Source organism: Penicillium maclennaniae (genome assembly GCF_028827695.1).
Source record: "Penicillium maclennaniae strain IBT 15551 chromosome Unknown utg000008l:1.0-3552695.0:1.0-3555053.0, whole genome shotgun sequence".
NCBI lineage: Eukaryota > Fungi > Ascomycota > Eurotiomycetes > Eurotiales > Aspergillaceae > Penicillium > Penicillium maclennaniae.
In genome coordinates, this window is record NW_026623220.1 from 798,661 (window position 1) to 823,835 (window position 25,175).

A 25,175-nucleotide genomic window follows, 5' to 3' on the forward strand; every position below is an offset into this window, starting at 1 on the left:
GGTTTACGGACTAATAGATAATCCGGATAAAAGTGGATCTCTGCCGCTGTCTTTCCGAAACCAACGCTGATTGGTCCTTCCAACGAGGATTAACGGCCAAGGACGGACGCACGTGCTCAACCTCGAAACGACGCCTCTTGCAGTAGTTTGTCTTTAGTGCTCTTTTTTTTTTTATATTTTTTTTTCCTAGTAGGAGCTACGCACAGGTGCTGCAAGGTTTTAATTCTGGACTTGGGGCTTTGACTTTCCCGACCATCGATCTTCCCCTCGTCTGCATATTTGATTGCTACTTCCCTACGCTACACAGCCTCATTTCTATCTGGCCCAACCCCACGGCTTGAGCCACCATGCGTTTCGGCAAGACGCTCCGGCACGCTGTGTACGCTCCTTGGAAGGGCAAGTACATTGACTACTCCAAGCTCAAGACTCTCTTGCGCGAGGATGATGTCAACGGCGCGGATGCTAGTGACTCCGACGATAGCCCGTGGACTGAACAGGACGAGGAGGCCTTCGTCCAGGAATTGCTGAATGTTCAGCTGGACAAGGTCAATTCCTTCCAAGTCGAGACCTATCAGCAGCTTCGGGAACGTACCTCGGCCTGCGAGGCCAAGCTGCGTCCGCTGGCCCCAACCACTGAGGGGGAAGCTGAAGTCCCGGAGGGCCAGGAGCGCCGCACCATTGCTTCTGAGGTCCTGCAGGAGCTCGACGGCATTACTAAAGAAGTCAGTGAGCTTGAGAAGTATAGCCGCATCAACTTCACCGGCTTCTTGAAGGCTGCCAAGAAGCATGACCGCAAGCGAGGCGCCCGCTATAAGGTGAAGCCCCTGCTGCAGGTCCGCCTGTCCCAATTGCCTTTCAACTCGGAGGACTACTCGCCACTGGTTCATCGCCTCTCGGTGATGTACGCCTTTGTGCGTGAAGCGCTGAGCCAAAATGTCGTGCAGACCAAGGAGTCGGAGCGCCTTCATGGTCGTGACGTGTACTCCTCTTACAAGTTCTGGGTGCACTCGGACAATGTACTCGAGGTCAAGACATTCATTCTCCGTCGCCTCCCTGTCCTCATCTACAACCCCACGACCTCTAAAAACATCGATACCATGACCGATGACCCCACCATCACCTCTCTCTACTTCGACACTCCTCAGTTCGATCTCTACAACCAGAAGGTTGCCCGTGCGGCTGAGGCTGGATCTCTTCGGCTGCGCTGGACTGGCCAGCTGCAGGACAAGCCGCCCATCTTCCTGGAGAAGAAGATCGTCGCCGAGGACGATAGCAGTCGCGAGGTCAAGGTGCAGCTCAAGGAGAAGCACGTTAAGGAGTTCCTGGACGGCGAATACCACTTGGACAAGCAGGTTCACCGCATGGAGGATATGAATAACGGGGAATCGGCCGAAGCCGAGACCCTTAAGAAGGATGTCGAGGAGCTCCAGGCGTTCATCAAGGAGAATGACCTACAGCCCATGCTCCGCGCCAACTACACTCGCACCGCTTTCCAGATTCCTGGAGACGACCGCATCCGCATTTCTCTCGATACCAACCTTGCTCTCATTCGTGAGGATGCCCTTGATAGCGAGCGTCCCTGCCGTGACCCCTCCGAGTGGCACCGTACCGATCTAGACAACGCCGGCATGACATACCCCTTCAGCGACATCCGCACCGGAGAGATCGCTCGCTTCCCCCATGGGCTGCTGGAGATCAAGCTTCGCGGCAAGGCTCACGACGCCGAGTGGATCAATGACCTTATGACTTCTCATTTGGTCAAGGAAGCCCCGCGCTTCTCCAAGTTCGTTCACGGTGTCGCCCAGTTGTTCGAAGACCATGTCAACAGCTTCCCCTTCTGGCTGGGCGCTCTGGAAAATGATATTCGCCGTGACCCAGAGACCGCCTTCCACGAAGAACAAGAACGGCTGGCTAAGCGCGCCGAGGAAGATATTGCCGTTGGCAGCTTCTTGGGTGGTGCAGGCAGCCCAAGCGCAAACCCCTTGATCGGCTCACCTCTTAGCCGTTGGAACGTCTTCCACCAAGGTGACTTTGGCCGTGTCAACCTCCGCCGCCCTTCTGGGGTCAGCGATGCTCATTCCAATCCCCGTATCCTCTCCTTCGAGCCTCAGCGCCGCGAGATGGATACCTCGACTGAGACCATCCAGGAGACCGAGACTCAGGAGCCAGGTCCCTCTCGCATCTCCTCCATGCTGCAGTCTGTCGGCATCACGCCCAAATGGATGGGCCAAGAGACCGTTGCCTTGCCTCCTGGTGTTCGCCACCCTGGGGTCTGGATCAAGGACACCGGCCCCGTTCGCGTCGAGAGCAAGGTATGGCTCGCCAACCAGCGTACATTTATCAAATGGCTGCACATCAGTATCCTGCTTTCCAGTCTGTCTCTGGGTCTGTACAACGCCGCCGGCAAACACAATCGCGTGGCTCAGGCCCTCGCCGTCGTCTACACATTTTTTGCTCTTTTCTCCGCCGCCTGGGGTTGGTACATGTACGAGAAGCGTGCTCGTCTGATCCGCCAACGTAGCGGCAAGGACCTCGACAACATGATCGGACCTCTCGTGGTGTGCATTGGTCTGGCGGTTGCTTTGGTGCTTAACTTTGGCTTCAAGGTTCGTACTTCCTGTTCACTTTTTGAAGACCCATTGCCTAACATGAAACAGTACACTACTATGCTTGAACACTCCCGTCATCCTCACCACGAAGCTCCTATTGATTCCAACTCCACTGTGCTGAACGCTGCCTCGTGGGCCGTTGGTGGTCAGCAGGTGATGTAACCCGGATGCGCATCACGGGCAGGTTCCCCCGGGCACGAAGGTCTTGTCTCTTGGTGACTCTTTGTCTGTGGTGACCTTGTAAATTGGCTTTTGGTCACGACCTCATCAGAAGTTGTGGCATCCATTTCTTTTGTGCATTATTATGGAGCCAAGGTGTATGTAATTATGAATATTTTCCATCAACGGATTTACGGAGTCATAGTGCCATTTAGTGTGATATTTCTCATTTGATTTCCAAGGGTCCCTGACAATCATTACTACCGCCCTTGAACATGCATAGTATACTATCTATATCGTGCAGTCTTTCGACGCAGTAGGTGCCCGGGTTCTAAATAGGCTAAGGGGCGCATTAATTTCGCGTTCCCTGATTCGCGCACTGTAACCTGACCCCTCTGACTCCAAGGCTTTATACGAAGACTCGATGTTTGAGACTAGCTCCTAGAATACCGCTGACCCTTTTTTTGGGGGGGGGGGGTGTCTCCAAAAGTGGAAGCCGGCATCGTGGCAGTCGGCCATTTCTTGTTCGGCTGGATGATCCTGGCGTTAAAACAAACTTCCACACACTGGTACAAAACAACTCAAGATGTATGACTTGTACGGTAAAGACACCTAGACCGTAAGGTTATAAAAAATAACTTATAAGATTAGTAATAATACTAAGTCCTAGCTAAGTCTATATAGATACAAACCCCTATTTTCCCACCGCCCTGGCTGAGTTATCCAACCTGGACCGTAACACAACAGATCTGGCCAGATACCTGGTCCGTAATTCGTTGTTGCGACAGCGTTCCATGTCCAAACACGAGGAGGAACTCTGTTTGAACCTTGTCCCCGCATTCTGTAGCATTTCAGCATCTCAACTATGAACCCCACCAGTTTTCTATTGCAGTAAATCAGAAAATCGGTGGACTTGTATCCAGTCTTATACTTATTCGAATGAATCAATTCTCACGCGAGTCTTAGCACATCATTGAAGCATAAGCGACGATTGGTCTCCAATTGTGCTTCATGCGGACACCTTTGAATCGAGACTTCGGTTCTGGCCTACGTGGTGTACGCGTGGGAATTTCTTGAGCAGTCAGTCAGAACCACATCCCCGACCTGCAATTGGTGATCGAGGATCGATCGAACCTTCGGGCGCACCTCGGTTAGACCTTCTGCCAACGCCACCTACGAGAGAAATCCACTAATGCTTCTTGGCTTGTGCCTTGAGCGACCATAATAAACGATACCATTTCCCGGGGTGGACAGTGGTTAGGAAGGGGTGCAATAATCTATCACTACACAAGTGCGACTTTGACATCTCGCTGCATTAAAATATACACCGTGCATGTCGCGTGTTATCAGATGAGTACGCTCAACATCGTCGGTATGCCAGCTTGTCCTACAATGAAGCATTCATTGAAAATGAAGCGATGCTAATTGTACTCAATTTAAAAGGCCGTTCCTTCGGTTATATTGACCCTGACTTCCCCAATCCCAATGGACAAAATGACACCAGCATCATAATCTATGGCTACACGCCCTCCATCGGGCTGGCGGCCTTTGCTGCAGCATGGTTCTTCATTCATCTGATCGGACATACCGCGCAAACTCTTACAAGTCGCAGCTGGTGGTGGATGACATTCTCGACTGGCTTAATCTTCGAGATCATTGGATACATTGCGCGATCTCTATCAGCCGAAAGGGACCCATACAACCTGATTTACTTTGTCCTGCAATATTTCTTCATCGTCACTGCCCCTGTCTTCCTCGCTGCGGGTATCTACACGATTCTTTCGGCGCTGATCTCCCGACTAGGGAACCGATACTCTTTCCTTAAGCCAAAGGTCATCTTGGGATTCTTTATTACTTCAGATGCGGTCTCCACGATCGTCCAGATCGCAGGCGCCTGCCTGGTCGGCGTCAAAGAGTCTCGCCGAGAGGACCCGACAACAGCGAACCACATTCTGCTGGCAGGTCTAGCTTATCAGGTCTTTGCAATGAGTATTTTTGTCATCTTGATGGCCACATTCCAGTTTCGAGCTCGACGTGCCATCAAGGAGCACGGCTATCGACTCTTCTGCTTGGCGTTCTCTGTCGCGACCATCATGGTCTATTTGAGAACTATCTTCCGTCTCGCAGAGACGGCCGAGGGTCTAGGTGGGAAGTTGTCGACCAATGAGATATTTTTTGCGTGTCTTGAGTTCGCGCCTATCGCGCTCGTGATCCTTTTGCTGGGTATTTTCCATCCAGGTCGTTGTCTTGGGGGCAAGGTGCGTGTTAGGGACGAGAAGGTACACATGCATGGTGACTTGAACACTTCTGCTGCTCAGCTTCATGTATAGGTCGATGCTTCGAATTAATTAATCACTTGGAACTACTATGTTTCCGAGAATGACTGAACTTTTTCACTGCAAAAGCCATAGGAATTTAATACAGCAGATACTGGTGGAATTAAGGGGAAGTCTCTTGCGAAACAGGATAACCACAGGTGGAAATTGGGAGGGTGACACTGTCAGCCTGAGAGTCGGGCAAACATGCATCAACGAGATGATGACTGTTACCTTGAGCGATCATCCTGCGAAGTATATGACTATTATGTTATATTTCTCAAGACCAGAGATCGGCACATTGATCAAAAGGCCCGGCAGCTAAGGTATGATCAGTAAGTTCTATCATTTCGTACATCAAAGTTATATCCAAAGGTTCCCTCAAACCTCCACGGACCCGCCGCATAGGTTGAGTGGAAGCGGAGGGCTCACGTGATAGGAGGTGAGGGAACGGAGAACGTGAACTTGTGAAAGTGGAGGGACGATACGCAGATGCTGAGATGATCTACAGGTATTGAAAAGGTAAAGAGAAAAGGGTCGAGAGTGGTGCAAGTTATCGGGAGCATGTCAGGATCAAGAATCAGACATTCCCAATGTCATATGATAATTTCGTATTCATACATTTGCTTATCGTACCGTGCTGTAGAAATAAGACATATCGCTACATTTGACTCAGGTCTCCATTAAACAACAACCAGAGCCAGAGCAGCAGCCGCACCGCCAGCCACCCAGCGAGCGTTACCAGTCATCTTGGGCATAGCAGCGTTCGTAGACTCAGTCTTGCTGGAAGCAGCAGTAGCGGTGCTGCTCTCAGAGGAAGTACCGGTCAGAGTGGCAGCAGATCCAGTAGAAGTGCCAGTAGAAGTGCCAGTAGATCCAGTAGAAGTACCAGTGGAAGTACCAGTGGCCGTGGCCGTAGCAGTAGTAGCAGTAACCGAAGCACCAGTTGAAGCCGCAGCTCCGCCAGTCTCGGTAGCAGTGACATGGACAGGCATGAAGCCACCATAGGGAATAGAGGTGACATCAAAAGCGGTGCTCAGCGACGACGAACTGCCATCACTGACAATATTGGCCCAGCAAGTGGCGCGTGTAGTACCCTGGAACTTGCAATTCTCAGTGACGGACCTGCAGAAGTGTCAATGATGATGATGATAGGTCGTGAACGGGGGAAATACTCACTCGGTATCATAGCCGTAGTCAAATTGCACCGACGAGGCTCCTTGCGTGACGATAAAACCCGGGGGAACTCCGCAGAGATCGGAGTCCTCTCCACTAGGGCAATTGAGACTATAGGTGGTCATGGCGCCACTCTGAAGAGAATCACTTAGTATTTTTTATACCTTCACTACCAGGAGGAAAAAGAATTTCGTACCGAGCCGAGCACTTTCGCGTCAAGAGGCTGCGTATCGAATCCGGGCAAGAAAAGAGAGACGGTGCTGTCGGCGGCGGCGATAGCCGCGCCCGCCAGCAGAGTGAGAGATTGGACACGCATCTTGAGCGATTCAAAGTATGATCAATTCAAAAATTGCGAAAATAGCAAGTTGAAGCAAAAGAGCGTGGTGGAATCGACAGGCGGGGAAAGAAAACACGCCAACAGAAGAGCAGAAATGCCCCTAAATCAAAGAAATCTGGACGCTTGGGGTTCGCGGAAATAAGCCAAGACCCTGAAAGTTCGGACTGGCAACTAGTTTTTCTCTACTTCGGGACTCTGACTGGCGGATAACAATAGTTCGGCTCAGACAGGGACAGGCGCCTAACTCGATCAGGGATCGCGCAGGGACGGATGTCGGCGGATTGGCTCCAAAGTATGGGCCCTTACAGATCGGGCAAAACTTGAACCTCCGGGGCTGATCCCGAAAGGGCAATTCCTCTCAGCTAAGAGTGCCCAGAAGCCCCCTCATCTCGTCAAAGCCTCAGAAACACGTTGAATGCCGCAGACTTTCCGTTGATGGAAAAAGTCAGAGAAAAGATCTGTCTCAGATGAATCAAAGCCTGATCCTAAATGATATGATTTAGCGCATGTTTGCTAAGAACTGAACAACGCTCCTAGAAGTCGACGGCCGGGGTCCCATCGAAGTCGTCTTCTCCGCAATAATGTGATACGCCTGCAGAGAAGTAGAACGGCAAGCATGAGAACCACCCCATAAGAAGACGCGAAAGACGCGAAACGTCTCTTCACCCAAACCTGCGATAACATCATCCTTGAGCTGATCAAATCGCTTAGCCCATTCCAGCATAGTCAACTTATAGTCTTTGGTCTCTCAAGCCACCCCCACAATTTCAAAGCCATGAGACAAAAACTCCGCCATAACATGATCACACAGCTCCTCAGGCTTATGGTCAAGGAAGGCCCACAAGAATTCTTGACCCGGCAGGTGACTATCAGTGATTACTTTTCAAGTAAAGCGCGCTGAGTCAGTTGTCAGTGTCAAGGTCGTAACGTGCACACCTCTCGCACCACAATACTGCGTTACGCCACCCCATCCACCACCAAGATCAAGCACCGTCATCCCCGGTTTGAGGTCGAGAGCTTTGAAGATAACCTCCAACTTATTGTGAGAAGCCTGCTCGATACGCTCCACATGGAGGCTTGAAGGTTTCGTTGAGAGTAGAGCCAGAATCTTCGGTGGATGAATCTTAAGATATAAGAGGTCGCTGCGACCATAGTGTTCATTGACGGCTTTGGAGTTCATGGTTGTCGCTCTTGTCATTCCTGACAAAGGCATGAGTATCTGGATCCAATGCTCTCCAGAGCAGGAGACAAAGATGGGCTCTGTATTCCATAACTTCGCCATGTATGTGTGGGGAAGGCATTGTATAGCCCTCAAATGTGAAGAATGTGCATTTTGGTAAGCGCTAGGGCATGCGACATCTGCTGGATACATCTTTACGATCGGTGCAGGGGAAATCGCTATGTTCGATCCGCTTTACCCAGTAGCAATCAGACAATTTGATAGCCGAAGCAGTCCGTTCACTATAAAGAGGACCCTTGATTCCTTTTCTCGATTCCTTGCAAAAAATTTGTGAGCACCGCGGGGAAATCCATTAGTATCCCACGATGGTGGTAGAAGACATAGCGTGAATCAACAGACTCAGCATAATGAAAGCATAACTCATGCACAAGAAGAATCCCAATCTATAATTATGCTTAATTGATTAGCAAATGTACCCATAGACGCAATGGAACGAACCAAACAGGACACTCCATCCTTTGGTAGTGGATCCAACCTGCTGACAAATTGACCATTTACTCGCAATCGTCAGTTGAAGTACAAAAAGTACACTCGCAGGCCTCGGCATCCCCCTCTCTTCCCCTCACCACCCCACCAAAATGACCAACTTCAATATACAGATCATTTCCGACACTGTGTGCCCGGTAAGCAATTCCCTGGACCACCCCAGGCACGTCCCGCCAACTAATCCAAAGTAAAATAGTGGTGCTATGTCGGCTACCGCCGTCTCTCGCGCGCAATCGTCGCACACCAAAGCAACCATCCAAGCGACACATTCACCCTAACCTGGAAGGCATTTTACCTCAACCCAGCCTCGCCACAATTCCCAGGCGTCAACAAACAAGAGATGTACAGTTTGAAATTCGGACCCGAGCGCTCAGCCGCCATGTTCAAACGGCTGTCAGCCGTCGGGGAAGGCGAGGGGATCAGTTTCAAGTTTGGTGGGAATACAGGGTCGACTCGAGACTCACACCGACTTCTTTGGTATGCGGGCGAGAAGGAAGCCGAAGCCGGAACCAATGGCAAGGGAAAGACTGGAGCGCAGATTGGGGGGGATCCAGACGCGGGTGGCAGAGAAGTTGTTCAAGGCGTACTTTGAGGATGAGAAGAATATCACGGATGTGAGGGTCTTGGAAGAGGCGGGAGTCGAGGCTGGCTTGGCGAGAGAGGCTGTCAAGGGTTTGCTTGACTCGGAGGATGGAGGGGCGGAGGTTGATGGGGAGGCGAAGATGGCGTCGAGGAGATTGGTCAGTGGGGTTCCTTATTTCGAGGTGCAGGGCAAGTATTGCGTGGAGGGAGCTGATGAGCCGGAGACATTCTTGGAGATCTTTGAGATGATTAAGGAGGACGAGTGAGATTTCCGAGGCGTGTAATTAATTATGATCTACTTGTTTCTTGTCTATACTCGATTTGGTACTGATGTGGAGAACTTATGTCCAGGATCTATTTTTATTACTATTTCTGCTCCTACTTGAATGACGGCAATGGTCATTGTGTGCATTGCTAACCTCTTCATCGTGAATGGCAAACATCAGCAATTCAAAGTAAAGTCTCAGGTCATGTCTATCAATGTTCAAGTGTATCGGTGTCTGGAAATCGTCTGAGCCATATGGCGCGGATGGATCAATACTTCCCAACGCCAATGCCATACGAGACAGAATCATGAGGCGACGAAATGAAATACAGAGGATAGAAAAAACTCCCGTCATGCATCGCGGTGCAGAATTGCCACGATCAGGAAAAGAAAGAGAAACAAGCAAGAGATACAATCAGGAGGTACAATCAGAGGATTGACAAGAGGTTGATCAGGATAATACACGGCTAGCGGATCGGGGTGGAAATTCTCAGTGCCACAGGAAACCCCGACAGAATGAATCGATAAGGAGAGACTATCATGTGCAGCGATTGATATACACGATGAGGAGCCCCAGTCATTCTGAAATTGCGGAAAAGTCGTCACAGTTCATAGCAAGTCATAAAGCGAGTTAAATCGCTTTGGAAGATGGAGGATGGTCACCTCATTTGGCATTGTCGGCTGCGCCCACCTGGTGCAGCTCGTAATGGGGAGGTAGTCGAACCAATCGGTCTCCGGGTTGTAGCGGTAGGCCTTGAAGTCGACACCGTAGGGTTTGGGCTCAAGCATATATAGCATTCCCATGGGAACGTCGAGTTGGGCGACCTCGTCCCGCTTGAGACCACGGAAGTAGGAGAGCAGAACTCGGGCAGTTGACCGGTGGCTAACCAGGAGAACATGATCGGTGGTACGCTCGACCTCGACGATGACGGCTCGAAGGCGGTTAATGATGTCGAGATAGCCTTCCCCACCAGGACCAGGGTACCGGTAAAACAGCTTGTTCTTCTTGCGATGGGCATACTCCTCGGGGTACTGCTCCTGAATCTCCTTGTAGGTCATACCTTCCATCATCCCCGAGTGGAGCTCATCAAGCATGCGCATCTGTTTGATGTCATAGTCATCCTCGTTGAAGTTCTCGACGGTTTGGATGGATCGTTTCATCATGGAAGACCACACGCAGAAGTTACGCGGCCGGTCACGAGGAATGTACGACGGGTTGGGAGGGGTACTGTCACCAGGTCGAGGCGGGAAGTTCCTGAGCAGGTCTTTCTGACGCTGATACAACTCCCATTGCTGTCGCTGATGGTCGATGAAGCGAGTCAGAGCCTTTGCATAACGCCTGCCATTTTCACTGAGATCCGAGTCTCCGCCGATACGGCCAGCCTGGTCGTCCAGGCTTTCGCCGTGGCGAGTGATCCAAATTTGGCGCGGCGACAGGTTGAAGTTGAGGAGATAATAAACAACCTGGGAAGAGAGGAAACCGTGTGTCTGATGGGAAACCATCTTGCGACCGACATCGATCATTTGGATAAAGGGCATGTTGTGCTTCTCTTCGTACTCACCCAAGGGAACGTACGAATTTTCGTAAAGAGCGACACGCTTCTTGAAGTCCGCAAGAGCGGTCTCTGGGTCTTGACCCTTGTAGTCAGGACCGGAAAGCTTCAGACGCATGTTCGCCTCCAGTAAGTCCTGGTCCACACAGCTACTTTCCAGAAAGAGAACACCCAGCTCGGTCCCGGCACGCTTGCGGATGTGATCCACGATCGCCTTGCGACGTTCCATGGTGCTGTTGGTAGCATCGAGAATACCAACACTGCCACCTCGCTCTAGGATGTACTCGAGCAACTCGTCGAGGGTGTCCAAAGCAACTTGCTCTCGAATTTTGACAGCACGCTGGTTCTGAGGATCAAAGAAATTGGCAGTCTGGTCCATGGGCTCTGGAGAAGCTTCCTTGATAGAATCTTCGTGCTGGGACTGACCGGGGCCTGCGTCGATAGATGGCACCACGGTGCTTCCATTCGTCGAAACTTGGTTCTCGGGATCTTGACCATTGACGAGAATCTTAGCAGGAACAACTGGAGGTGGAAGATGAATGTCATCTGTCTCCTCCGGCGGTGAGTCTTTCTTGCTCCTGCTATTACCGACACTGACGCTCAAGCGGCGCACCGAGTCAACAAGGTCCTTGTGAACGTTCTTCGGACTCTTGTCATGGCCAAGATCGAACTTGGCTGGAGAGGGTGACCTGCCTGCTGCCACACGACGACGCTCGCCAACGTTGAAGATTTCAGTATCGTGCTGAAGCCAATTCAGGTAGCGAGCCAGCTTCTTGGTGATGTAACTCTTGCCACGAGCCGGCAGGCCGACCATGATGATGACGAGCTTTGCACCGACATCACGCTGGGCAATACGGCCATCTGGAGATACCTTGGACTTGGTCAGGCCGGGAATATCAAGAGTTGTTGCCCGAATACGGCTAGGGGTCCCAGAGGACCCAGTTCTGTAGAGAACCAAAAAGGTTAGACAAAAGAAGCTTAATGCAAGAGAGAGTAAACAAGGCGCAATCACGGGACGGGTTACGGGGCTCAGCCGCATATGGGGAAGCATGAGGGTCCAAGATGCGCCATACAGGAGACGTCTTCTTCGCCCAATTCAGCGCCCACACCACGCGGGACAGACATGACCCGGAGCCCATCACACACTTATAGGTTCGGGGAAGAAGAAGAACGTGGCAAAGTTCCAGGCACTGGGTAAGTGACGACTCAGAGGCAGGGACTTACATCTGTGGAGACGGGGGTGCGGTAGAAATCGGAGTGTCAGTCAGGGCGGTTCCGACTCCGCCCTTGGGCGCCTGCGATGTTTTGTGGACATCGGAATGCAAGTCATTACCTAGCGCTCGTCCGACCACGGTCTTTGAAGGATGCATCAGAGCTCCATCCTTGGCCGGTCCGGGGCTAGTTTCTTTTGAATTCACGCCGCTGGACCGATTCATATTCCTCTGATCACCCAGAGCTGCAGGATCTGGCGTGTTCGACGTCATCGCCGACCGAGCGATGCTGGAATGCTGCGCCATCCCCAGTAGGGAGGGACGTAGCTGGCTGTGATAATAGCGATTGCTTTTAGAGATCCTTGAGGGATGGGACTTGAGCTGGCCGTCAGGATTCTCAAGGGTTCAAAAGTGGGAGGGGCCACTTGGGAAAAGCGAGCGGGACGGATGACTCAACTCCGAAAAAAACGTCACTGCGGACGCCGTGGCTCACCACGTTCAGCAGTGTAGACACACCACGCAGGAGTTTTGTCGAATCGGGATGCTCGGGATTGATGTTTCGCGCGCTATCTGTGGTGGTGTGCGCTGGTCGGTCGTGATCAAGGGCCTTGGGGGTGGTCAGACAGGCCCCCGCGTATTGAGGCGAATCCTTCCCAAACAAGGTACCAGAAACCGGAACGTGCACCGTGCTGAATTGATAGGTAGCCAGCTATCGAACCAAGTGAGGGTGAAAGAACAGAGAAGATAAAGGAGCTCTCTCAGGAAAAAACCGAGTGAATGGAGTCACAGGTGTTCTGTTGGCCGACGAGTCCACTTGGTGGATCACAATGGCGTTGATATTTCCATATGATGTCAATATGAACTAGTTTATGCAAGTAGATCTTGGAAAACGAGTAGATGGATTAGAGCTCTATATACAGGTCCGGGAAGGAGGTGCAAGGAAGGTCTGGCGAATCTATTGCATACTGTCTTTATCTCCAGCCCAGAATGCTTGGCTCAACACATATCCCAGGCTGAACCGGCACAGTGGATCAGTTAGCTTCATCCCTGTGTACATCGCAAGTTTTGTGATGCTCGCTGAAACCCCGACTACAATTCCGCGCACACGAGCGTTCAGCGGTGGCTGCTATCTGCCAAATCCAGTCGTCCACATGAGTTGTGAGAACCAAGGATCTTCGCCCATCAACCGATTCAAATCCGGACGCGTTCGGTGGAGGCACAAATGATAATTAGGATGTCTTGTGCAACATACGCCTCATCGCTCGGGCCAGCCTCCCTGTCCGCGAGACGCCCTCGGTATCCTTGGCGGGTCTCGGTTCTCAGGGTAGCAGTTCGGATTTCGACCAACAGCAGGCCCTAGCGGGATCACGGTGATCCTCCGCTGCCGCCCGCCGCCAGGGCGATATGATTATCAATCCAGTGTTATGGTGCAGAATCCTTGGCACTTGGCGGTAACGCAGGGGGTCGCACGGGAGAAATGACTGCAAATACGAGGAGAGGACGGTCGCATCCCCCGCTTATCATGACCCCAGGTTCAGAGTCAGACCAATTAAGCACGCGTATGCTGCGATACTCAACGCAGTCAGAACCACCACCGCATTTCCACTCGTGCGGAACTTATGCCGATGGATACCATCCTCTCCGAGCTCTGAAAAGAACTGTCGATTTCCTTGTGAGCGGCGGAACAGGCCGATTATGAGAACCCCGGTGCCGTAGATGGCGAATAGAGCTCCGATACTGTAGAATTCGGCGGTGAAAATCTTAAGTACGACGAGGGCGAAGGAGAATTGAGAGAGGGCGGTTCGAACGTAAGCGCCTTCAAAGGTTCTCTGGGCAGCGCGGACTTCAACAATTTCCTCTGTAGTCAACACTGCCGAGCGGGCTCGGTGCATCCGCAGATGATAGCGATCAGCCGCGCGTCGCTAGATCAGTTAGTGAAGGCTGGACAAGTCGTAGGAGCAGACTGCTCAAGCGTAAGTAAAGACTGGGCATACCTCAAACATGGTGCTCCGGGGATTTTGTATGAGTCAAAGTTGGAGATCGAGTTGCACTTTGATGTCAGTTCAGCTCGGAGCGCGTGACCGGCTTTCACGTGGCCGCAATATACGCATAAACTGTTTTCGGCTTCGTGTGTTCATCATTTCGATGACTGAGAGAGTCACTCTAAAAGATCCATTTGGGATGATTTTTGATCTTTTCAGTCCATTTGGAGAGCATGGACAACGATCAGGAACTCGAATCGTGTAAAAACACCGCTCAATTTCCCCACCAATGACGTGAGCGTGTTTCCAATGCTCCAGACGGTCGGCTATCGAATTTGCCCAACATGGCATTCAGTCGCCGTCTTCCCCACACTCCATGACGGCGCCTTCTCCGTCCAGCGCGCTTTTGTCTCCGACGTCTCAATTTCTCCTTTTCTCTTCTGCAATTGATTGATATATGCTCTCTTACCCTTATCACCGCTCACAATGGCCAAGGTATTCGATGCAGCAGAAGGTAGGTACTCAGCAGGCCCCCGCTGCGTTCGCAATCGGCTCAAGTCTAACTTCACTACAGTCGCAAAACACAACACCCGCGAGAGCTGCTGGGTGATTCTATACGGGAAGGTCTACGATGTGAGATCTGCCCGCTTTAGATATATATCTTGAGCGCAGTAGGGACTGACCAAGAAATTCTAGGTAACCGATTTTCTATCCGAGCACCCTGGTGGTGCGAAAATCATCTTGAAACTATCGGGCAAAGATGCCACTGAAGAGTACGACCCTATCCACCCTCCCGGTACTCTCGAGGGGGAACTTAAACCCGAATGCTGCCTGGGAACCGTGGACGCGAGCACATTACCAAAGGAAGATGCCTCTGCCAAGCCCCAAGAATCTGCGCAGGGGCCGCCTCCTATGGAGACCCTTCTCAACTTGGACGAAATCGAGGAAGTGGCCACGAAGCAAATTAGCCAGAAAGCATGGGCATACTATTACTCGGCAGCTGACGATATGGTTTCTAAACGCTTTAATAACGAGGTGTACAAGTCTATTCTGTTGCGACCTAGAGTATTTGTGGATTGCACAAAATGCGACTTGGACACATCAGTTTTGGGACATAAGTTGGGTATGCCCATCTATGTCTCTCCTGCTGCTATGGCTCGTCTTGGACACCCGTCTGGTGAGGCCGGTATTGCAGAGGCATGCCGTAGCTTTGGTGCAATGCAGATCATTTCCAACAATGCTTCAATGACGCCAGAACAGATCGTCAAGGATGCATCTCCTGATCAGGTCTTTGGATGGCAGCTCTATGTTCAAATTGATAAAAGGAAGAGCGAGGCGATGCTTGCACGTATCAATAAGCTGAAGAGCATCAAGTTCATTGTTCTCACTTTGGATGCTCCGGTTCCAGGAAAGCGTGAAGACGACGAGCGCAATAGTATCGCGGGGGCTGCGACATCTGTGCCTAGTGGTGTAAAGGCCGCCGAGCGTACCTCAGATGATACACCTGATGTTTCTGGGGGATCAGGTGGTGTTGGCCAGCAGCTCTTTGCCGGCACGGATCCCTCCTTGACATGGCAGGAAACTCTGCCTTGGCTGGCTAGACAGACGGATCTTCCAATCGTTCTGAAGGGCCTGCAAACTCACGAAGATGCATATCTCGCCTCCCTCCACACACCGCAAGTGAAGGGTATCATTCTTTCAAACCACGGTGGTCGCGCCTCAGACACCGCACCACCGGCCGTGCACACTCTGCTAGAGATTCGGAAATACTGTCCCGAGGTATTCGATAAGCTCGAGGTCTATGTGGATGGCGGTATCAGACGCGGTACAGATGTCGTCAAAGCTCTCTGTTTAGGCGCCAAGGCTGTAGGCATTGGCCGAGGCGCTCTCTGGGGGCTTGCTGCCGGTGGTGTAGATGGTGTCCGCCGGACATTGCAGAGTATGTTCCATTTCGAAACCTTCATATGAACCACGCTGACATTTCAAAACAGTTCTCGCCGACGAGAGCAAGACTGCCATGCGTCTACTAGGTGTGGAGACGGTTGATAAGCTGGGCCCGCAACATGTAAGCTCACTGCATCCTGCATTCCTTGACTTAAATCTGACTTCTGCAGATCAACACTCGCATGGTCGAGCAACAAATTTACGATGGGCCTTCAGGCCTGGAGTCATTACGAAGTGCGTTCCGAGCGAAGCTTTAGATGCATTTATGCATTCTGGATATATTGGATCTGTAAAGATAGGACATAGAATTTTCCCTTTTTTAAATTTACCCTGGGGTCCGGTGCTCCAATATGCCGTCAAAGGACCTCTCGTCATTTCACCATAAATTACTAGGTACATCGTACTGTCGCAGCACTCTCCAAAGCGCCATTTTGCTTGTCAATGAGGTATTATTGAAAAATCGGCTTCTGATTTTGGTCAAAAAGACCCGCGCCCTGAACCCACAGCTGAGCTTCATCAAGACCCTGTTGGCAAAACTTGCCCTTTCTTTCACTGGATAACAAGTAACCCTGATTATAAATAGCTACATCAGTAACGAATAGTGAGATAGGACACGGCGAAGCTCTCACCCTCGCAGACCGGACAACGAAGAGGAAAGCCATTTCGTCTGAAATCACAAGTGTGCCACGACTGGATACAGGTAGGTATGTTTTTATACTTGGCGACTTGGTCACAAATTTTGGGTTAGATAAAATACACAACTACATGACAGGAATTTTGTGCTTACATCAGTACCGTAATTTTACGAAATGCATCACAAAGGCCCCTTGGTAAAGCTGCGTCAGTCGTTCGTTCCCCTATGTGCTCTGGGGCTAAATTCGTAACTTTCCTTGTGTTAGTAGTACTGAATGGGTATCAAATTGCCCTGTGCGTTACGTGAGGATAAGTGAGAGATTATAGTTTGCGCTACCTTAGCAGATAGAAGATGGTAGGTGTAGGTGGAAGGTAGATTTGGATGATAGAATGCTATTATAAAGCATACTCTATTCCACAATTGCACTCCCCTTCAGCATCTCTGGTTTTCATGCCATATCATTATTTACTCTCCGTTCGTGATTGCCTCACCTCACTACCACAACCATCTAAGAAAACATGGAATACTGCACGACAGGCACGGCACTCGCAGTGCCGTCTCACAAGTTATTCCCACTTGTCTTAATCTTCCACATCACCACCAGCCAGAGTTCCCTCGCCTTCCCCAAAGCACTATACCGACCCTCAAGATACCTTCCTGGGTCCTCATTTGGAATACGCTCAGGGAATATCTCTCACGCAGAAGCTAGATATCTCCCACGTAAGATCTCTTTATGATCGAAGAGAATGCCACCCGAATCAATAAAATCAGAGGCGATGGTTTCCGCCCACAGAGCCTTATGCTGTTCTCCTTTATTTCCGTCACAGCAGAGACGCAGCCAAAGGCCTTCCCCCAGAGGGCCAGAAAATCCAGCGTAGGGTTGGACAGCTTCCGACACGGGGGACGGGGGATCTCGGCGATTTGAGCGTCTATTAGTAGACCAGGGTGGGACTCGCCCCTGTGAGAAGGGATTAGAGCTGCTTTTGCATTGCACGACGGGGGATACGGTGAAGTGCACAACAGACACGATGACTCAGCCCCCGTTGCAAGACTCGCGCACTGACTCTCACAGCTGCACTAGAGTTTCAGATTATTAGCCACCTGTTTCCGCAGAAAAACTTCGGCCTTTTGAAATCTACACTCAGCTAACTTGAAATAAGTCAGCCACATTCACAATCTTCGTGGACATCAAAATACAGAAAATTCGGACTGTTTCGTTGGAAGTACCAAAGTTATTGCGGTTTGAGATAATTCAGCATAGCTACTAGATTTAATTATCAATGTAACCCACTGGAACTGTATGCTTCTACGGTAATAGACCATGCCTTGGATTGCGCCTTTGTGAGCTGTCGCGCGGTTCAAAAAAGAGCCAACAAGTTTTTTAATTAGTGAAGACGCATGCGACTAATCTTCTGCCTTCGCTTTCATTCCAATCCCCTCTACCATTCCTCTTTCCGTGTGTATTGGAGGCTCACTTACTATATAAAGTCCTCGCCTCAATACGAGTTCATTCGAGGGTAAACTGATAGCCGACACACTTCCCGAAGCCTACCGTGAATTTAAAAAACACAAGAAGCATCAATGTCGCTGGTCTCCTTTCTACGCGAGAGGTATGCTCTGTTTGGACGGGTCCGACGCACGAACTAAGAATAAACGGGTTTCAAATTGCTCTGGGAACTTCAAACACATGTTCCTCAATCTCCTCCTGTTCATCATATCTCTCATCTCAGAACTCTCAAAATCTCGTCATGACAGTCCCAAATCCCCCCAGGCTCGACACGCATGCTCCTAGTTCTTCAGAGTGAGCACAGCCGGCCGCCATGGCAGAGTATTGTAGTTGCCAGAAGAGCTCGGGTTCCGTCCCTGATAGAGGAATTGCAGGTTGCACGGATCAATGGTCATTGTCTGGTCAGGGTTAGTGCGAACCAGATCACCATGACTGATGTCATTAGTCCAGGTAGCACCGCTGTTGGCTTTGCCAGCAAAGGGCTGGCTCTCGCTTGTTGCCTGCGGTGTCCAGGAACCGCCGAGGCTGGTAGCAGTGAAGGAACGGAAGTAACGTCCCTGTGATCCGATTGCCTCGACGATCATCAGGTACTTGTTTTGGCCTTTAACAGTGTACACTTGGACTGCCTCGAACAGGTTGTATTGGGAGTCACTCAGGATCACCTCTGACGCTGTTCCGAAGTTTCCAGGGGAAATTGTTGATAGACATGCTGGAGCGGTAGATCTTGCCATTGTCTCCGGCAAAGAAAAGGTACATATTCGATGCGTCACCGATGAGAGTCTGATCAATAGCACCAGTGCTCGAGCCGGTGATTGTTCCGGAAAAGAGAGCTTTCTCCGATGACCATCCATTGGCATTGGTAGGGTCACTGGAAGTGCGGTAGGTAAAAGTGCTCGAGCCCCATTGATAGGCAAGGACCCAGACGCTCTTTGGCTGGAAATAGAACAAAGTGGGCGCAACGGCCGAGAAGCTCATTGTGTTTTGGCTCGCAGATGCCATACCGGACCAATCCGAGAAGGTGCCGAAGTTCATCGAGCCATAGTTCCCGCTGGTGTCTGTGGTTGATGCATAGACGATATGTTGATTGTTGTAGACCACATTGGTGAAGTCTTTGAGGGCCGTCCATCCGGACTTCGGACTCGCGAGAGCGTTAGTTGATGTCCAGCTATAAGTCGATGGAAGAGCGCAGTCGGCGACGACAACTGGCAGTGATGCGAGCAAGAATGTGCCAAATGGCAGGAGGCCAGCCTTCTTCTCGAAGAACTTCATTGTCTGTCAGATTCTTGTCAGAGACGGTTTGAATGATTAAAGACTTGAAGCAGAAAACAGGAGCACCTTGGCATGGACCGGTTCTGTTTAAATACCCCCCGTCGAGCTCATAAATTGAATGATTGGGCCGGCAAAAATGAATTGGACTGATCTCCTTCTCTACGCAACTAAAACTCGCCATGTTTCAATTCGTAGGAAGCGATGCTTGGCATGCTTTTTGATTTGCTGCCTACTCGCGGGGATGGTCAAGGAGTGCTGGCGGGTAAACAACATTAGCCAGAAACGATCGTCCGCCGGATTATTACCTTTCTGGAAACACATGCCGAGATGTACCCCACATCAATGCAACCAGATTAGCCCTATTGTTGACTATAGTCTCATCTTGTAAAAAAAGAACGGAGTTGTGGGAGTTGCCTTTCCAGGCTCTTTGAACTCATCGTAGAAATGATGAGCCTAGACGTAGTTCTGTATTGAGAGCGACGCTGAACTGGTTGTTTGTCACTGATGCGTTGTGAAGATAGAGCTGTTTCACTATAAAACTTACTAGTCCCAAAACACTCTGGACCAGGCCGTCATCTTCTTCAGGGTCCGGCAAGTGCTTTGCCGAAAACTCCTCAAAGCATGTCAGACATGATCCGGCTCGGAGCATCCTCGGTGGATTTAGCGGGGGAAGTTTAAAAGTAGTTTAGCATATTTGAAGCCGAGGCAGACCCTGCTTGGCGGAAATGGAGCTAGTTGATTTGGACGAACCTCAACGTGCAAGTGATCGTCGTCTCCACTATTGAGGACCCTCTTTTCGTTTCCACTCACCGCACAGGTCTTCCCTGGAACACAAGGCTGGAATTATGGGTCCTATCATTGTTTCATATCGGGGCTAGAACTTGCAATGGGCCTACCTGAGAGGAGCTTGGCGGTTTGATAGTATGCAAAAGATCAAGTTCCTCCTCCTAATAGCTTCTAGCCTAAAATCTTCAGTGCAGGGATTTAGGCTGAAGAAAAGTTCTATACCATATTCATCGAATTATTAACTAGGACCCTGGATGAATTAGGTAACCTCCGTTCCCCATCAGTGCAAGAGATAGATGATGCAACATCCGTTGCCCATCAGGGAAGGATTTCCGTTCAAGCTAGCACCTGGAACTATGAACTTCACTTTTCTATGTGATACTGGCTCCTGTCGTGTATAAATATTGTCTTCATCTCTCCCATTCGGCGTCTTTTCTTCTATCACACTCAATTATATTCCATCAACTTGCAGGAACAAGCAACATGTTTCCCAATATGATCCAAATGAAGGTAGCTGCACTGGCGATTCTTTTCGCTGGTCAAGCGCTTTCCGGACCTGTTGAGTCCCGCCAGGCCTCTGTGAGCATTGATGCCAAATTCAAGGCTCATGGAAAGAAATACTTCGGCAACATTGGTGATCAGTACACCTTGACCAAGAACGCAAAGACCCCGGCCATCATCAAGGCCGACTTCGGTCAGCTGACTCCGGAAAACAGCATGAAGTGGGATGCTACTGAGCGTGAGTATAGCTACCTCGCGGTAAGCAGAGTGTCGAAGCTAATTTGCAAAATAGCAAACCAAGGGCAGTTCTCCTTCACCGGGTCGGACTATCTGGTACGTGAACTCAGCTCATAACATTTGCTTTTTGCATAGTTCTGACAGACTCTAGGTCAACTTTGCTCAGTCAAATGGAAAGCTGATCCGTGGCCATACCCTCGGTAAGTTCTTGAAGTTCTACTATTCTATTCAACCATACCTCAAAAAGAGAAGCTAAACTCGTATTAAGTGTGGCACTCCCAGCTCCCTACTTGGGTCTCTTCCATCTCGGACAAAACTACTTTGACCAATGTCCTGAAGAACCACATTACCACGGTCATGAACCGCTACAAGGGCAAGATCTACGCCTGGGTAAGTTTTGTCTATGATAAACTTCTACAAAGCCGCATTTACTGACTCCTTCAAGGATGTGGTGAATGAAATCTTCAACGAGGATGGTTCCCTGCGTAGCAGCGTCTTCTACAATGTTCTTGGCGAGGACTTTGTGCGCATCGCTTTCGAAACGGCTCGTGCCGCAGACCCCAATGCAAAGCTCTACATCAATGACTATAAGTGAGTCATATCCCTCTGCTCTTGAAAGATTCGAATTCTGATTTCATAAAGCCTCGATTCCGCCTCTTATTCCAAGGTGAACGGCATGGTCAGCCACGTCAAGAAGTGGATTGCTGCTGGTATTCCCATTGACGGAATCGGTAAGATACGCATTGGTACATTTCACAGTACATGGTTACTCACTATTTCAAAGGTTCTCAAACACACTTGAGCGCCGGTGGCGGTGCTGCAATTGCTGGATACGTACCCCCCTTACTTTTTGTCAACCGAACATTAGCTGATAGCCTCTCACAGCTCTGAATGCACTTGCCGGCGCAGGAACCAAGGAAATTGCTGTCACTGAGCTTGATATTGCTGGCGCTAGCTCTACCGACTATGTGAACGTGAGTTTCATAATAATAGGCTTAAAACCTCGTTTTTTTGCTAATTTCTATCATCATAGGTTGTCAACGCTTGTCTTAACCAGCCCAAGTGTGTCGGAATCACAGTTTGGGGAGTCGCTGACCCGGTAAAGGCCGATTTCCATCCCGAAAAATTTGGACTGCATACTAATATGAGTTATCTGTTAGGATTCGTGGCGCTCCAGCTCCAGCCCTCTCCTCTTCGATAGCAACTACAACCCCAAGTATGCCTATACCGCTATCGCAAATGCCCTCTAGTGGCTTTGCTTTCCATCTCTTATCTGGAAAGTCTGCTGCTGAGTACGCACACTTCAGATCAAGGTATTCGAGTGATACGAAGTAGTGGGAGATAATAAGGCGGGGAATGGGGAGAGCGCTGATTTTATGGAGATGCTTTCAGTGTATTCTTTCATCGGTACTCAATCAGCTACGCTCTCTCGGATAAGCATATAGCATCAATTGAACCATTTCTGACCGCCGAAGCGCAGAGGGTCCCTCAATTTCTATTGTAAGTCTCCTATGGAGTATGGTAAGATGAATGAAATCCATGAGTTTGAGGCGAAGCGAGTGTCACATTCGGTTGATCTACACAAGGGAGAATTCAGGGGCGGGTCAAAAATCTCTTTGCTAGTTACATTCTTCATTCCGTACAGACAAGAAATTGACTTTATCTGTGGGCTCTGGACAGAGTGACCTCTCCTTCGATTGCAACTATAAAGCCGGGGGCTCTTATGGTGCGGTCAAATTTCTGATGTATCTGGCCGCAATAGATAAGGCACAGTCGGTGGGACTGTCGGCGCGCGTCCGCAGAGACGGTCCTTATTTTAGGTTATCTCAATCGAAGCTGCACCTCATCCGTTCTCATTCTCAAGTCACTCATTTCTCCATAGAACAGTGTCGAAGGAAAAGCAATAAGAGTGGCAGTCGGGCAAAGCTCAAACGAATTGGCGACGATTATTCTGCACCTCTCAGAGAACCTCGTATAGCTCCGAGTCTATCCCTATCCAGGGCTTCAGGGCCCCCGATCGATGGCTTCTAGCCAAACCTTGCGGCTTGCAGCTTAGATTGTGACAGATTGCCAGTTTCCGTATCGAAGCAGAGACCCCAGATCATTAGTACCATCACGAGGTAAGAATGAACCAGTCTTAATTTCCTTTAAATGGTCAAGAGTCTTGTCAATAACCACACCCATCCCACTCGCGTGGAAAAATTTCGCAAGTCGATAGTGACAGTCTAACAAGACCGGGTGTGGAAGACAAGACTCTGACTCAGGCTGGGATGCATCTACGAAAGTGACCTGATGGGGGAGGAATGGCTTCATCTCGGTGGGGAAGCGCTTGAAGGTGACGAAGTTGTACGTATGCGGAGCGTTGGCCTAAGTAGATGATTAGTCATAAACGAACCCTTTCGGTTTCCAGGGAAAGAATACAGACGCACGATCGGCTCGAAGGCACATCGGAAGCGACCGAAGGCGCGGTGGATAGAATTGTGAAGCGTGAGGCCAGTCTCGATCTCATTGATTCTGGAGTTTCGCATAATTGCGCGTATCTCAGGGAAACATTGGTAAAGGGTTTCCCACATGTTCGAAACGACGCTTGCACCTTTCTGCTCTAATTAGTATGTAGTCTTCCACAAGAAGGCTCTAGTGAAATTACCATGGGGTCGTAGCTTGCAAATGACCAGGGAATGATATGCGCAGCTTCGAGATCCCCCTGTAGAACATCGTCCGCCGACTCCGTTTCTTCCGCCTCGTTGAACGATATGGCTTTTGTCACCACACAACGATATCTATCACGTTCGAGACAGCCATTGCGGAAATTCATATCTCGAACTTGCGGTTCTTCAATCACCTCATACACCGCTTGAGCATCCTCACGTCTTTTTTGATGCGGTGAGTCAACGGGGGTAGGTGTTTTTCCACCAGACGCTTTAACTATGCGAGGTCAGTCACATATTCACGCTGAGATTGCATAGAATTACTCGGTTGGAGTAGACAAATAAGAATATTCTCATAGGTAGCCAGGAGCTTCTCGTCAGATTCTGCATCGAGAATTTCGTGCGCGATGGAGTCTCTTCCTCCTGGCGGAAGCCAGTCAAGCAGCCCCCTTAAGCAGTCTTTCAGCATTTCGGATTCCTTTGTGACCAAGTCGTTCATGCGCGCGAGCTTTAATATCATTCCAGCCATCTTTGGGTCTTCTCGACGTCAGCCTGAGCGAAGCTAGGCTCTGAACGAGATGTCCCTTGAGACAGAGAGATTCGACGCCGGGAGGGGGGGGGTAAGATAATTCGCGCATGCGCTGGGGCATTCTTAGGGGTTGCAGCGGACGAGGATGTGGTGCCAAGGGGTGTTCGAGGGAGAGCGACACTGCAGTTGAGCCTTGAAGGCTATAGAAAGCGTTTGTGAAGAGATGGGGCCGTTGGGGACAAGAGCAGTCCTGATAGTCTCTGAAGAGCAAAGCGGTAGAACAGAAAGCTTGTCATTATGACATTAATAGCAGGCGATGTAGAGTAGTTCAGTCATTTCCGAGCACATACCACCCATTCGACCATCAATTGACTGTGTAAATTCATGGTGAGGATTTTGTGACTCTAAGATTCCTATTGCACCTGCTATCGTCGCTACACTGAAGTATCTTCATCGCTGGAAGCTTCGCTGTTGGTGGTTTTCTTTGGCTGCCATACATCTCTCTTCTCTCTCATGCCTTAACCTGTCGGTGCCGAACGCACTGCCTTGAGCTTCCCCTCTTTACTCGTGAAGTAACTCACCTACGGACTAGTGAGTGCTCACTCCCGGTATATCCCTCCTCCCAGGTTCTCGTGATGAGGGTGAGGCATAGATTGAACAAGAGTGGAAGGAATGAAGGAGTGCCTACTCAGCCTCGCCACTCACGCGAGCATCATGCGGGACCCTTTAGCACCACAACAGGCCACACCGGCGCAGAAAGCGACGGTCGAACCCCAAGCTTATTGAGTGGAAAAAAGAATGCTAGCGACTGCGGACGGATCTTTTTATAAAGTATAGCTAGTTAAAGGCTACGCGTAAGTCTAGTAATAAGCGCTCCGTTGAATCGCAAAAGCTACAGAACAAAGTTAAGTCTCGGCGAAAGAAACTCTATAATTCGGCGAATAGTGACACCCGTGCCGAGTTTTCTCGTGCAATCGGCAATCGCATTATCGAGAGCAACCACTTGCGGGAATAGATTAAGTTCACCCCGGACGACAGCCGAATCTAACCAGAGAGAATTGCTCTTACCAATCTTAAATTTCAAAACCAAGACGTCGACAAGATCAAAGACGCTTTACTGATCTCGAAAATAGGCACCGATCGGGTGATACATATATATATCAAGATTGTGAGGCCTCAAACTACTTCTAGATCCGATAAACATT

General features: G+C 50.1%; 11 protein-coding genes across 11 annotated transcripts; 5 read left to right on the forward strand and 6 right to left on the reverse strand.

Moving 5' to 3' along the window:
• Nucleotides 1–347: 347 nt before the first annotated feature.
• On the forward strand, nt 348–2,771 carry N7477_009292 (SPX domain protein; the record flags this gene model as incomplete). Its single annotated transcript, XM_056970953.1, has 2 exons — nt 348–2,606; nt 2,658–2,771. The coding sequence occupies 2 exons, from the start codon at nt 348–350 to the stop codon at nt 2,769–2,771; spliced, it is 2,373 nt and encodes a 790-aa protein (XP_056817932.1).
• A 1,347-nt stretch (nt 2,772–4,118) lies between these two features.
• Nucleotides 4,119–5,098, forward strand: N7477_009293 (RTA1 domain-containing protein; the record flags this gene model as incomplete). The annotated part of the gene is made up of 2 exons (XM_056970954.1): nt 4,119–4,140; nt 4,212–5,098. 2 exons carry the CDS (start codon nt 4,119–4,121, stop codon nt 5,096–5,098), a joined length of 909 nt encoding a protein of 302 aa, XP_056817933.1.
• A 668-nt stretch (nt 5,099–5,766) lies between these two features.
• N7477_009294 (uncharacterized protein) lies at nt 5,767–6,575 on the reverse strand (the record flags this gene model as incomplete). Its single annotated transcript, XM_056970955.1, has 3 exons — nt 5,767–6,208; nt 6,263–6,393; nt 6,456–6,575. 3 exons carry the CDS (start codon nt 6,573–6,575, stop codon nt 5,767–5,769), a joined length of 693 nt encoding a protein of 230 aa, XP_056817934.1.
• Nucleotides 6,576–7,479: 904 nt separating this feature from the next.
• On the reverse strand, nt 7,480–7,794 carry N7477_009295 (uncharacterized protein; the record flags this gene model as incomplete). Its single annotated transcript, XM_056970956.1, has 1 exon — nt 7,480–7,794. One exon carries the CDS (start codon nt 7,792–7,794, stop codon nt 7,480–7,482), a length of 315 nt encoding a protein of 104 aa, XP_056817935.1.
• Nucleotides 7,795–8,414: 620 nt separating this feature from the next.
• Nucleotides 8,415–9,170, forward strand: N7477_009296 (DsbA family oxidoreductase; the record flags this gene model as incomplete). The annotated part of the gene is made up of 3 exons (XM_056970957.1): nt 8,415–8,459; nt 8,519–8,799; nt 8,843–9,170. 3 exons carry the CDS (start codon nt 8,415–8,417, stop codon nt 9,168–9,170), a joined length of 654 nt encoding a protein of 217 aa, XP_056817936.1.
• Nucleotides 9,171–9,778: 608 nt separating this feature from the next.
• On the reverse strand, nt 9,779–12,239 carry N7477_009297 (6-phosphofructo-2-kinase PFK26; the record flags this gene model as incomplete). Its single annotated transcript, XM_056970958.1, has 2 exons — nt 9,779–11,666; nt 11,947–12,239. 2 exons carry the CDS (start codon nt 12,237–12,239, stop codon nt 9,779–9,781), a joined length of 2,181 nt encoding a protein of 726 aa, XP_056817937.1.
• A 1,214-nt stretch (nt 12,240–13,453) lies between these two features.
• N7477_009298 (uncharacterized protein) lies at nt 13,454–13,936 on the reverse strand (the record flags this gene model as incomplete). Its single annotated transcript, XM_056970959.1, has 2 exons — nt 13,454–13,855; nt 13,928–13,936. The coding sequence occupies 2 exons, from the start codon at nt 13,934–13,936 to the stop codon at nt 13,454–13,456; spliced, it is 411 nt and encodes a 136-aa protein (XP_056817938.1).
• A 465-nt stretch (nt 13,937–14,401) lies between these two features.
• On the forward strand, nt 14,402–16,116 carry N7477_009299 (FMN-dependent alpha-hydroxy acid dehydrogenase; the record flags this gene model as incomplete). Its single annotated transcript, XM_056970960.1, has 5 exons — nt 14,402–14,429; nt 14,490–14,548; nt 14,612–15,854; nt 15,907–15,980; nt 16,030–16,116. The coding sequence occupies 5 exons, from the start codon at nt 14,402–14,404 to the stop codon at nt 16,114–16,116; spliced, it is 1,491 nt and encodes a 496-aa protein (XP_056817939.1).
• Nucleotides 16,117–18,281: 2,165 nt separating this feature from the next.
• abfI (putative alpha-L-arabinofuranosidase) lies at nt 18,282–19,269 on the reverse strand (the record flags this gene model as incomplete). Its single annotated transcript, XM_056970961.1, has 2 exons — nt 18,282–18,622; nt 18,663–19,269. The coding sequence occupies 2 exons, from the start codon at nt 19,267–19,269 to the stop codon at nt 18,282–18,284; spliced, it is 948 nt and encodes a 315-aa protein (XP_056817940.1).
• Nucleotides 19,270–20,538: 1,269 nt separating this feature from the next.
• N7477_009301 (endo-1,4-beta-xylanase) lies at nt 20,539–22,043 on the forward strand (the record flags this gene model as incomplete). Its single annotated transcript, XM_056970962.1, has 10 exons — nt 20,539–20,794; nt 20,849–20,889; nt 20,945–20,993; nt 21,062–21,183; nt 21,239–21,384; nt 21,436–21,524; nt 21,578–21,607; nt 21,679–21,767; nt 21,827–21,892; nt 21,954–22,043. The coding sequence occupies 10 exons, from the start codon at nt 20,539–20,541 to the stop codon at nt 22,041–22,043; spliced, it is 978 nt and encodes a 325-aa protein (XP_056817941.1).
• An 802-nt stretch (nt 22,044–22,845) lies between these two features.
• Nucleotides 22,846–23,970, reverse strand: N7477_009302 (uncharacterized protein; the record flags this gene model as incomplete). Its single annotated transcript, XM_056970963.1, has 4 exons — nt 22,846–23,160; nt 23,223–23,390; nt 23,441–23,718; nt 23,766–23,970. 4 exons carry the CDS (start codon nt 23,968–23,970, stop codon nt 22,846–22,848), a joined length of 966 nt encoding a protein of 321 aa, XP_056817942.1.
• Between the last annotated feature and the right edge of the window lie 1,205 nt (nt 23,971–25,175).